The sequence below is a fragment of the Polypterus senegalus genome, chromosome 12, assembly GCF_016835505.1.
Source record: "Polypterus senegalus isolate Bchr_013 chromosome 12, ASM1683550v1, whole genome shotgun sequence".
Taxonomy (NCBI): Eukaryota; Metazoa; Chordata; class Cladistia; order Polypteriformes; family Polypteridae; genus Polypterus; species Polypterus senegalus.
Genome location: NC_053165.1, coordinates 92,391,202 through 92,404,354, shown reverse-complemented (window position 1 = coordinate 92,404,354; position 13,153 = coordinate 92,391,202). Strand labels below are relative to the sequence as shown.

General features: G+C 42.7%; 1 protein-coding gene across 3 annotated transcripts in view; it reads left to right on the top strand.

Annotated features, from left to right (window-relative positions):
• The window catches only part of LOC120541354 (proto-oncogene vav-like), a 147,797-nt gene that overhangs the window by 84,354 nt on the left and 50,290 nt on the right, over nucleotides 1-13,153 (top strand). For all 3 annotated transcript variants that reach the window (XM_039772899.1, XM_039772898.1, XM_039772897.1), the window contains exons 9-12: nucleotides 3,189-3,288; nucleotides 4,629-4,724; nucleotides 4,834-4,902; nucleotides 9,646-9,732. In XM_039772899.1, the coding sequence (XP_039628833.1) occupies nucleotides 3,189-3,288; nucleotides 4,629-4,724; nucleotides 4,834-4,902; nucleotides 9,646-9,732 (352 nt within the window). The remainder of the gene's footprint in view (nucleotides 1-3,188; nucleotides 3,289-4,628; nucleotides 4,725-4,833; nucleotides 4,903-9,645; nucleotides 9,733-13,153) is intronic.

Genomic DNA, 13,153 nt, shown 5'->3' with positions numbered 1-13,153 from the left:
ACATAGAGTACATTGTTTTCAACAATGCATATTTTACAAGGTTAACTGACTGAAACCACTGTCTGGGTCAGGGTGGTGACTGAAAACTTCAGCCTTGAGGTTTCCACATCAGACAAATTGAGATTTTCCTTTTATATAAAGCCCTTCAAATCTGGATACCCCTCAGAGAAAACTTTCATTCATTCATTTTCCACCACTTATCTGAAGCTGGACGCTGGGGGCAACAGTCTTTTCAGTGAAGTCCTTACGTCCTCTTCCCCAGCCATACTCTGCATCCCAAGGCCATAAATAATCCTCCTAGCAAGTCCTGGGTCTTCCCTCGGAGTCTCCTCTCAACTAGTTGTACCCATAAAATCTCCACAGGGAGGCGTCTGTATCAGATGCTAGAACTTCTTCAAGTAGCTCCTCTCAAAGCTTCTGTGCTTCTGGAGAGCCCAACTACCCTGCGGAGAGCGCTTATTTTGGCCACTTGTACCCACGATCTCATTCTTTTGGTCATTACCCAAAGCTCATGACCATAGCTGAGGGTGGGGAAGTAGATGGACTGGTAAATCGAGAGCTTTGCATTCTATCTCAGCTCCTTCTTCACCACCACAGATCGGTATAGCGACCTCATTAATGTGCGCTGTCGATCTCACCATTCCAAGACCTTGAAGTACTGAAACTCCTCCACTTGAGGTAGTAACTCACCTCCCACCTGGAGAGGACAGTTACATCTTTTTCCTATTGAAAACCAAAGCCTCAGATTTGGAGAAAACTTAAAGAACAAAATGCAACTTGACTAACATGTCACGTGCTTGATAGGAAGCAGCACTCTTGCTACCCCACAGTGGTCCTGTACTTCCTAGAGAGACTGGGTTCAAACCTCAGCCCAATCAATTGTCTTTGGCTTAACTGATCAATATAAATTGGTGTTGTGGTGGGAGATTATTACAGCATGTTAGGGACGGGTGTTCCAATTCTGCTATGAGATTTATGTTTCTAATATGGCACCTGGATTTGCGTAGCTCCAAAACAAGATTAAGCGAGTTCCGATAACTGAGCTGTTATGTAAAACTACTTTTTGTGAAGGCTCCCAAAAACACAGAGTCTTGCCACGATGTTAGCCACATTTCCAAATTTGTCACAAGTCTGGCAGCTGTGGTGGGCCTGCTCAGGAAGCCTAGCAGCGTTGCCTATCAGTGCCCTATGAAACACATTTCAGCACACAAACCATTTCCTTGCTTTTTGCATTCAGCAGATTTTCCCTGCAAAATAAATGAATAAATAAATAAAATAAGTAAAGGCGTGCAACAGAGACGATGTTTTCTTATAAGGAAGAAGCGCTTTATATCGATGAGCAACAAACAAGGTGCCACCTCGATATTTACCACAAAATGTGTCCCACTTATCAAAGAACAAATATCATTCTGTACAAAATAGGTTGAGAGTATGTGCTGATAGAGAGTTACCACAACCATCAAACAACCCGAATTGGGACCCGAGTGCAGCGGGTGACACCTCAGCACCACACTGGGACAGTGGGAGGGTTGGTTTGCTGTGGCTGAAGTGCCAATCCTGCTGCCAACCCCTAAGTTTTCGCTGTTAGTTGGAGACCCTGCTTGCTAACGTCATACCCAGGACAAAGTGATTGCTGGTTAAGGCAGTGGTTCTCAACTGGTGGGGCAGGGGACATGGGGGTCTGCTGGAGCCAATCCCAGCCAACACAGGGCGCAAGGCAGGAAACAAACCCCGGACAGGGTGCCAGCCCACTGCAGGTAGTATAAGTCGAATGTGCAAAACTCACGCTATTGGTCGAAGAGCTTACGATATGCTAATGCCCACCTGAAACTGTAACCACGGAGCACACAGCCTTTTTTTTCCTATGTATTGTGCCTATGTGACCACACGGTAATACCTGGACTATTCAGAATCGTTTGCACTGTTTTGTGTTGTTTGTATCTCACACCCTCATACACCTTTATCGTAAGAGCATCCCTTATCTACCATGGCGCTTTCGATCAGAAGAAAATAAGAAGCTGGTTTTAAATTAAAAGTCGTTGAAGTGGCGAAAGAATTTGGTAAATCTGCTGCTGCAACAAAATTCGATGTGTCTGAGAAGCTGATGAGAGATTGGAGGAAGCAAGAAAAAAAAAATGCAAATGTCGTGTATTCGAACAGGCGTATAAGTCGGGGTCTGATTTTATGATCGATTTTTTCAGGTTTCAAGACCTGACTTATATACGAGTATATACGGTAGTCCTTATGCCAGGACTGATTGTTAATTGGGGGTATTTCATGTGGCACCAGGTCCACGAGACCACAAAATGAGTTTTATTAACTCCTCAAATGAATTGCTCATCTACACAATAACAGACCTAACCTAACCTTGTTACTTTAAAATTTATGGCTGTCTTAACCTTTAACCTCTAGCAAAGGCAAATCTTGAGATAACAGTTATTCAATTAACACGTCAATGTAAGGTTGAATTAACAGGTTTGCTTGTGAAAACATGAATTTCAAAAAACACATTCACCATAAGGGCAGCAGGGTGGCGCAGTGGTGGCGCTGCTGCCTCACAGTAATGAGACCTGGGTTCACTTCCTGGGTGTTTCCTTTCATAGTCCAAGGACATGCAGGTTAGGTGCATTGGTGATCCTAAATTGTCCCTAGTGTGTGCTTGGTGTGGTGGGTTTTCGGGATTTGTTCCTGCCTTGCGCCCTGGACCAGCAGACCCCAGTGCCCCTGTGTTAGGATACAGTGAGTTGGACACTGGACTGACTAACATTCATGATATGTGTTAGCTGAACTCTGGATGGGTCAATAGAGTGAATGTTGGATGGGTGGATAGATGGTGGACAGTTGGATACTTAGACAGATTGATGAATTGAATATTAAATAAGCAGACACGCCACTACTGTCCTTTGAGACAGTACCAGCCAGTGATTTACAGAGGACCACCACAGACAGGGCATGTTCAGTATCATATTCTCAACTTGTTATTAGGTGTATACCATAAGAGAAACATAAATCATCATGTACTCTGTCTTTCATTCAAACCCTTCCTGGCATTGTCTTCATTGATGGTACAAAAGTACTTTAGCTGCAAGATCTCCTACCTGGTAAGCCAGAGAGAAAGGCAAAAATTAAAGACAATCTGCTCTTTTTTCCATCGCTGCTTTATGAACAAGTATGTCTTTCATTTTTAGGTTATTACCCTATGGCAGATACTGCAGCCAAGTGGAAGCAGCAACAAAACATCTAGACAAGGTGGCCAGTTTGAGAGAAGATGTGCGCTTAAAGCTGGAGGTTAGTGATGAAATGATACTCTGTCGTTGGGATCCACAGACTGAGAGTTTGGGTTGATGTGTTTTTCTCTGATTTTGTTGCAAAATATCCACCTAATGTTTTATTTTCAACCACTAACCTCGTTCAGTCCCTCTCTTAAAGGACCACATTTGAAACGTTCGCAAACCAAAAGCAGCATATTGTATGGCAAGCAGAAAAAAACATTTAGAGATATCTTGAAGTTACTTCCTGTAAACTTTCCTATTGGGGGACTTTCTACCTATTTTAAGACATCTTGAAATAAATTTGATATATTTCAGAATGAGCACAATGTTATTTTGAGGTATGTTGAAATAAATAAATGGACAGGAAACTACTTTAAGATATCTGGAAACACTACCGGTCAACACAGTCTGTTCCAACTCTGCTTTAAGACACACAGAAGGTTTTTAAGTAATCAACAACAGTTGGGACACCTGTACAAATTGTTTGATTCAACTTGCAAGGCTTAATTTACTTTAATTTCTGCAGAACATCTGTAGGTTGTATCCTATTAGTTGTTCCCTTAAGAAGGTCCATTTATAATATACTGATATTTCCCTTTTATTCAGCTTCTGCTAACTCTAAACTTTAAATTTAAACCTCTGGCAGTTCACTGCTTACCTTTTCACGATTTTGGTCATTCATTTTATTTTAACAGATTAAATTTGAAGAACAACTGAGGTGTTCTAAAACTTTTGACCTGTAGTGTATGTATTTAATAAGATCATCTTAAACTGCATTGTATATATCTTAAATTGCATTATATCTATATCTTTACTCTTTCAGGGTGGGTTTCAAAATACGTCTATACATAAAGTTGAGGGGGATGTCGACATTAATCGACATCCAAGGGTAGAGGGTGGTAATCAGCTGTGAACGTTGACAAAACCCCCTGTTACATTATAGTTCAGCTATATTTGCTATAAGTATGCTGCTTGCATTTGGTGTTACGCTGGTGTTGCTGTTTCAGGAGTCTGTTGCTGCAAATATTGACCACTGTCACCGGCAACTGCTCGGCTGCTGCTGGATTCACAAAGATGGCTGCCACTGGCTGAGGGAAGATGACTGATTGAAAAAGGTCACTGCCGGTAGCTTAAAGACAGCTGATGGAAAATGGTCGCCACCGGCTGCCTTCGCTTGGCTGGCAGCTGCCACCTTGGTCAAAGTATGCAGCAACAGTGGTGCCAGTGTAACACAAACTGCAAGCATCTATCTATCTATCTATCTATCTATCTATCTATCTATCTATCTATCTATCTATCTATCTATCTATCTAATCGTTAGCTACATCTAATTTATCTCCTATTTCTCTTTCTCAGGAATGCTCCAAAAGAGCCAACAATGGTAGGTTTACACTTCGTGATCTTCTGATGGTTCCAATGCAACGTGTTCTCAAATATCACCTTTTATTGCAGGTAGGAGATTTTAAGAACTTAAAGAATGTAATGTTTGAATATTTTATTATGTTTAATATTCTGGATTTCACCTATAATATTCTTCTGCTCCCTTTTCTGTGTCTCACAGGAACTTGTTAAACATACAACAGATGCATCTGACAAGGAGAATTTGCGTTCGGCCCTGGATGCTATGAGAGTAAGTGTTATGTATTTTATTTGGTGAAGGCCTCACATGTAATTTCCATGTTCCGATGTAATAGGTGGCTATACCATCTCCAGGAATAAATCTGCTTGTGTAAACTAGGACATACTGATTTTTTCCCTCCTACTACTATCTTCTTCTAATGGCCAGTCTCCCCACCATCATCTCTACTGCATTGACAACTCCCTGTACATATTTTTTTCTTTACCACTTTAACTGGAATGGCCAAAATTGAGCCCAACTTTGACCATCAGTATGGGATGTCTGTAACTGATGACCAAGTGAAGAAACTTCACATTGGAAAAGCTGTGGGACAACATGGAGTCAGTCCTCGAGTTCTTAAGGCCTGTGCTGATCAACTTTGTGGTGTCCCCTTTAATCTGTTGTGGAACAGCCTGGACACAGACAAGCGGACAGCGATGGTTTACCCAACACACGTTTATTATACATTATTTACACAAGTGAAACAAACACAACCCCAAAACTCCCCCAAAGTCCAGGCCTCTCACAAAATGCCTTCCGCTCTTCAGGCCACCTCCTTTCCTCTCCTCCCGAGCTCCGTCCTTCTCCACTCCCGACTCAAGCCACTGAACGGAGGGAGGCGGCCCCTTTTATAATCACCCGGATGTGCTCCAGGTGCCTCCCGATAATCTTCCGCCGGCACTCCCCAGTGTGGCAGAAGTACCAGCTGCACACCCAGAAGCACTCTGGGTGTCTCTGGTCTTCTTCCCCCAAGTACTTCCGGGTGTGGTGGAAGTGCTGAGGGCCAGGGCTCCTCGGGCATTGGGGCGCCCTCTGGCAGTGACCACGGGCCCCTATAGGGTTGAGATTCCAAGCTCCGTTCCCGTGGTCCCCAAAGCCACCAGGGCGGTCGCCCCCTCGTGGTCTGGAGGAGACGCAAGCTCTCCTCCTGTCCTTCGGGCGTCCCGGCTGGGTACCACCCCAGCCACTTGCCACAGTTTTCAGTCTGTCACTAAGGCTGCTACGTTAAATACCTTACATTATTCTATTTCCAAAGATGGCAGGTACGTCTTCATCTAGTGAATATAGACCAATGGCCTTTACATAACTCATTATGAAGACCTTAGAGAGGCTGGTCCTGAACTATCTATATATACAGTATAATTCATTAAGGGCACGTAAGACAGTGAGTGCAAGCAAGACAGACAGCCCCACCCGCCAACTCTAAGACCATGGGATACTCTTGACAGAGCCCCTCCCGCCAACTCTAACCCTCCTACCACGTTATGGGATACGCACGACAGAGCCACGCACGCCAACTGTAACCGTCCTCCCGCGTCCAGCGTTGCTCTCGAGGCATGTGCACTGCCTGCTCATGTGCCTGCACACAACAACTCACCAAACACAGCCTCAGTCGCTTTCGTCTGTGCAAAAGTCCACATGCACCTCTGAACCACATTGACTTTTCACCGGACGCAAGACAAGAGAGCCCCGCCCACCAACTCACAGAGCCCCGCCCACCAACTCTAAGACCATGAGATACGCTCGACAGAGCCCCGCCCGCCAACTCTAACTGAGGGCAAGCAAGACGCACGCAAGACAGAGAACCCTGCCCGCCAAGTGTAAGACCATGGGATACCATGGGATACGCACGACAAGGCCAGGCCCGCCAACTCCTCTGATGACCATTGCAAGAAGTACATACTGTGGTAGGTAGGGCAATGTTATGTTCTTGGATGGGAATGGCGGTATCTTCTTGAAAAGCAGCATAAAACTGAATGTGATGACTGTGTATGGGGTTTGCGAGTTGACACTGAAAGGAATTGGAATGAGTTTGTAAGTGCTTCTTGAGAAGCACTTGAGAAGCTTCTTGCTGGCAATGTTCACATTGCATAATTTGTTCAATGGAGTGTGATTTTAAATGTGCGTTGAGATATCTCTGCAGTCAGAACGTCTTCGAACAAATAGTGCATTGAAAGACCTGTGTGGAATGCGTTTGTTCAGTGGAGTGTGTGTTTAAATGTGCTTTGAGATATTTCTGGAGCGCAAAGGTTTTTGAGCAAATGTTGTATTGAAATTCTGGTGTGAAATGCGTTTGTAAATGTTTTTCAGTACGAGGATAGTGGGAAGGTGATGTCACATCAGCGTGGCTGCTGACAAATGTTTATGTTGAATGGATTTGCACAGGGTTGAGGAGATCCGTCTCTGTAATGGCACTAGACTTTCTGTTACCAGCATTCACCGCAATGTACTGGAGTGTAAGACTATCACAGCTGCTACCTCACAAACTGTCCTTATTTCCCGGATTTCCCTGACCCCATCAGATTCAAATTTGCCTTTTACTTTTACACACAGACAATTTCCTGTTAGATTAGCGTTTGCAATGACTATTAATAAGGCACAGGGCCAAAACATTCAAAAAGATATGCCTGTATCTGCCAAAACCTGTTGTCTGTTGCTCTCTCCAGAGTTCCATCTTTTCATTCACTGACAGTCGTATCCTCAAACCCTCCTCATTTGGACAACTGTGTCTTTCAGGAAGTGTTCACACATCAATAAATAATTACTGTATATGCGGCGTATGCTATGCCGCGGGTTGGCTAGTTTATATATATAACTCTTGTGGTAGACTAAATGGACCTCACTGCAGTTTGCCTATCTGACTGCTCATGATGAATTGCTGTTCTGAGCGCTGCTTGAATAATCAAGGAGTTCATTTTTGATTGCTCAATTTTCCAGACATTAAATAGCGTGTATGTTTGCGAGGGTGGAAAAAGGTGACTGTGATGTAGAGATGAAACAGATAAGAGCTTCTCTGTCTTCAAGTGCTTCCTACATTACTTCCATATTCTGAGAGAATGAAGGGTAATTGGAATATTAGTGTATTGACAGTAATTTGTATTAATTTGGCCTAGAGCAGGGAATATACAGAAGTATTGCAATATTTTAATTCTATTGCAAACCAGGCATGTGTATATTCATCGTATGGGTCAATGTCCAGGTCTTTATAGCTTGTATATTTGCCGCCCAGTAATAGAATTGAAAGTTAGGTAGTGCCATGCCACCTTCAGCTTTAGGTCATTATAGAGTCACCCTCTGGTTGCGTGGATGTTTCGAATTCCAAATAAATTAAATTAAGATTGAGTGTAATATCTTAAAGAATGATTTGTTAATGTACAGTTTATAGGGAGGCTTTGAAATAGGAAGAGAAGCTTGGGAAGGATGGTCATCTTAACAATGTTGATTCTCCCTGCTAATGTAGGATACCAGGGTAGACCAACTATTCACATCTCCTTTAATTTTTTTCCAGGCAGACAGAAATATTTTGTCAAAAAAAGAGCTTTATATTTGCTAGATATTTAAACTGATCTTCTAAAATAAATGGGACAGTATCCAGTCCAGAGTTCACTGGAAAGAGCACACTTTTATTCAAATTGATTTTGAGTCCCGATATCTTTTGAAAATCTGTTAATGCTTTTAGGAGTGCTGGCACAGGATTTTGTGGGTCTGATATATACAGTACCACATCAGCTGCATAGAGTGATATTTTCTGCTCAAGTCCTTCTCTTATAATCCTCTTTATCAGACAATTTTAAGACATATATTTTGAATGCATTCCTCTGGCAATTAAAAAAAAGAAAGATAACGGATGTTTAAATATGTTTTACTCTACTACATAGTGGTGCATCGGTCTGTCGTGGTGAAAAAGGAGCTGAGCCGTAAGGCAAAGCTCTCAATTTACCAGTCGATCTACGCTCCTACCCTCACCTATGGTCATGAGCTATGGGTAGTGACCGAAAGAACGTGATCGTGAGTACAAGCGGCTGAAATGAGTTTCCTCCGCAGGGTGTCTGGGCTTTCCCTTAAAGATAGGGTGAGAAGCTCAGTCATCCGGGAGGGGCTCAGAGTAGAGCCGCTGCTCCTCCGCATCGAGAGGAGTCAGATGAGGTGGCTCGGGCATCTGATCAGGATGCCTCCTGGACGCCTCCCTGGTGAGGTGTTCCGGCACGTCCAACCGGGAGGAGGCCCCGGGGAAGACCCAGGACACGCTGGAGGGACTATGTCTCCCGGCTGGCCTGGGAACGCCTTGGGATTCTCCCGGAAGAGCTGGAAGAAGTGGCCGGGGAGAGGGAAGTCTGGGCCTCTCTGCTTAAGCTGCTGCCCCCGCGACCCGACCTCGGATAAGCAGAAGAGGATGGATGGATGGATGGACATAGTGGTGCAGTGGTTAATGTTGCTGCCTCACATCCCGAGAGTCCTGGCTTTGTGTGGAGATTGCATGTTCTTCTTGCGTCTGCTATGTTCTTCATTCAAAAACATGGAATGTAGATTAAGTAAACTGAGGACTTTTATATTAGTATGGTATGAGTGAGTGTGTGTGTGCTTGAGATGGTCTGGAGCCCACATTGAGTTGCCACCTGTTTCATAATCAGTCCTGCTTGGATAGGCTCCAGCTGTCTGCTACCCTCAAATCATATTTAGTAGACGGGTGGATGGTTTGACAATCTGTATGACCGCAAACATGAAATTCAGATCACTTACCTTAAAAAAAGATCTACATGTACATTTGAAAACTTTCCGATGGCAATTTTTTATTTGGCACTCATGTCACAATTGAGGTAAGGGCTACAGAAATTCTGGTGATTTCTGCAGGGTTGTTTCAAACATTCAGGTGTGTTAAGAGGTACACGGTGACTTGTTTACTTCCTTGGTACAACAGAACTGCACATTTGTTAAAACAAAATGTATAACAACAGCCACCTTTCTCTTCTGCAGGACTTGGCTCAGTGTGTCAATGAAGTCAAGAGAGACAATGAAATCCTCAAGCAGATCACAGCTTTCCAGTTGTCCATTGAAAATCTGGTAAGAAAAAAAAAATCAAGTAAGAGTTCTGATCTGGAGTTCAAGGAAACAAAGTAAAGAAAATAAACCAATAATAATTATACAGTAAATACATTTACCTAATTCCCAATAAACCATACAGCAAATCTTTTTATTAAAACAAAAGGAGCTGAACCAAAGGCAGCTACAGTACATGAAGGGGCTTCATGTAGTGATGACAGCTGACCCTTTGATTTTATGAACGATGGATTCTGAAGGCATTCACACCCGTCACTATTTTCACATTTTCTTATGTTGCAGCCTAAATTTTTGACCTCATCAAGAAGCTCTGAATATGAGATGTTGGAAATTCTCGTAAATGCATTAAACATGAAAACTGAACAATCACTGACACAAATATTCATACCTTTTGCTATGACACCTGATATTTGGCTGAGGTGCACCCTGTTCTACTGATAACCGCTGAGACGTTTCTACACCTTGTTTGAAGTCCACCTGTGGTTTATTCAATTGCTTGGATGTGATTAGGACAGACACACACCTGTCTATGGAAAGTCCCATAGCTGAGCAAAAACCAAGGCATTAAATCGTAGGAATTTCCCATAGGGCTTGGAGGCAGGATTCTGTTGAGGCACAGATCTTAAGAAGGCTATGAGAACATTTCTGTCGCATTAAAGGTTCTCAAAAGCACAGTGGCCTCCACAATTCTTAAATGGGAGAAGCATCCGACAACTACCACTCTTTCTCGAATTGGTCACCTGACTAAACTAAGTAATCATAGGAGAGAGGTGCCCAAGAACATGAAGATCACTCTGGTTGAGATTAGATTAGATTATTTATTTATAAAAGCACATTTAAAGCAACAGAGGTTGCGGCAAAGAGCTGTACAAAGAAGCATTAAAATAAGCACAATGCAAACAATCATGCAGAAGCAGCTTAATAAAACAACCAAGTGAGGTCATCGGTGCAAAACCGGAAGTGATGTCATCAGAACCAGGCAGAGTTTCCCGTGTTTGGTTTGTAGAGATAACAGAGCAAGGGTTAGCGGACCCCGCCACCCACCGGCCTGAATTACCATCTGTGGGTCCTTATAGCTGCCTCCCATGCGCACGTGTGTGACAGAATGTGTGTGTATATATATATATATATAATATAAAAAAATCCTGGGACGAGACAAGACTTTTTTCAAGAGATTTTTTCAAGACCCACAAGACGAGACTTTGGCCATGGGATTTTTTCAAGTCACAAACCTTCTCTCAACCATATTCAACCACGCACACGGTCCTCTCACCTCCCATTTGTGTGAATGCTTTTGACAGACACAGTTCCTGCTCTCTTGGCTCTTATACATTTTTTTTTTTTAAGTTCCCAATTAAAGAAGGTGTATTATGTCCACATTTTATTGAAGAATTTCATCATCAAGGGTTATCAACAGAAAAAAAATAGTACACGGGCAATCCTAGCACCGAGAAATGATGAAGTCAAGCGAAATAACACCAAAATTGTCGATCGGTTACATGACAAATTGGTTAAATGCATTTCAATAGACTATGCTGAAGGAGTTGGTGGTGATCGTGTGGAAGATGAAGCAGCAGCTTACAATATCCTGTAGAATATCTTCAACCGTTAACACCATCCGGTTTCCCACCGCACAAATTACTGTAGAAAGAAGGATGTATCCAAGAAAGGTAATGTAGTACTTCTTCCGCAGATAACATCAGACAACAAAGGAGATCTTGATAAGCCATTCTTATTAAAAGGTTAAAAGTTTCTAGTTAGAACAGCTTTTGCTATGACAATTAACAAATCCAGAGACAAACATTCAAAAAAGTGGCGGGATTTCCCCGCAAAGGTCTGAAAGGGACTGAGAGAGATAGTCAGTACACTCCGCCACCCCCTGGCCTGGCGTAGAACTACTAGTGTTTAGGCCCTTTAGCTGATTCCCATGCGCACGTGTGTGACAATGGTTAATTACTCGCTGTAATGTAAAATAGTTAGTTCTATTATGCATACGTAACAATTCTCATGAAAATAACAATCTGTTTAAATTGTACATCCGCAACCCCATACGTGAGCGGCAGAACCGCAAAGAGGCTAGCGCAGAGAGGTTGGCAACGAAGAGAGAAGGGGCAAAGCCCCCTAGTATATGTATATATATATATATTTATATTTATAATATATATATATATATTATTTTTATATATATTGTGAGCTTCAGGGCTGATCGCACCCCAAGAAGATACAGACGCCCCTGGGAAAACCACAACCCCTGAATCACAGACTACCCTCACATTGCTCCTTACTTTCTCACTTGCGCTATAACGCGTAATGCAAACCTCGCGTGATACTCCGCTAACTTAAAAGACTTTAAGCCTTTTCGAATTGATTGTTTGCTTTTATCTCTCTCTTTCTCTCTGACATTCTCTGCTCCTAGCGGAACTGTCATCTGACTTGTCATGGAGCACGTTTAAGCTTTTGAAAGAGAAACAAATGTTTGTTTGCAGTGTTTGAATAAAATTCCTGTTTTCTACAACCATCTGTGTCTCTGTGCAAATCTGTGACCCAAGCGTGACAATATATTTATATATATATATAAAAGGCAAAGCCCTGACTCACTCACTGACTGACTCACTCACCACTAATTCTCCAACTTCCCGTGTAGGTAGAAGGCTGAAATTTGGCAGGCTCATTCCTTACAGCTTACTTACAAAAGTTAAGCAGGTTTAATTTCGAAATTCTACGCGTAATGGTCATAACTGAATCCTACTTACGTACATATATACGTCTATAGCCTGCAGCTTGGTCGCCGTGTGAGGCGGAGTTGCGTCCCCCATCACCACGCCGCCCACGTAATTGACTGCCTGCCCATATAAGGCCGTCCATCAGCAGCAATCCAAGCTGTGAGGAGACAGTAAAAAGGAGGCGTGTCAGATGTCGTGGTACATTAAAGCAGGAAAGAAAGAAAGCAAGGTAAAGAAACGGAAGTAAAAAGGAGGCATGTCAGACGTTGTGGTACATTTTCTGATGCAGCTAGATGGAAACAACTTTGTGACGCTGTCGTTAAATACTTGCAGAAAAATTCACAAGTTAATAGACACGCTGTCACTAAATACTCGCAGGCAAATCCACAACTTCATAGAGACGCTTCCAAAAACGAAAGAATGCAAGAAAGCAGGAAAGAAAGAAAGAAAGCAAGGTAAAAAAACGGAAAGAATATCTTATTTATAAACGGCACAAATATATTCACATGTACTTAACCTTTATTACAACTATTTACACATATAAATTAGACACCCAGACACACACAATCCCCACACGTTCCCCAGTCCTTTATCTGAACTTTCTTTTAAAAGTTTATAATCACACGGCCTGGGAAGTCTGCAGTGAATCCAGCGACCAATCCTGATGTGTGCCCCGGACACGTTTACTTAATTTATATGTA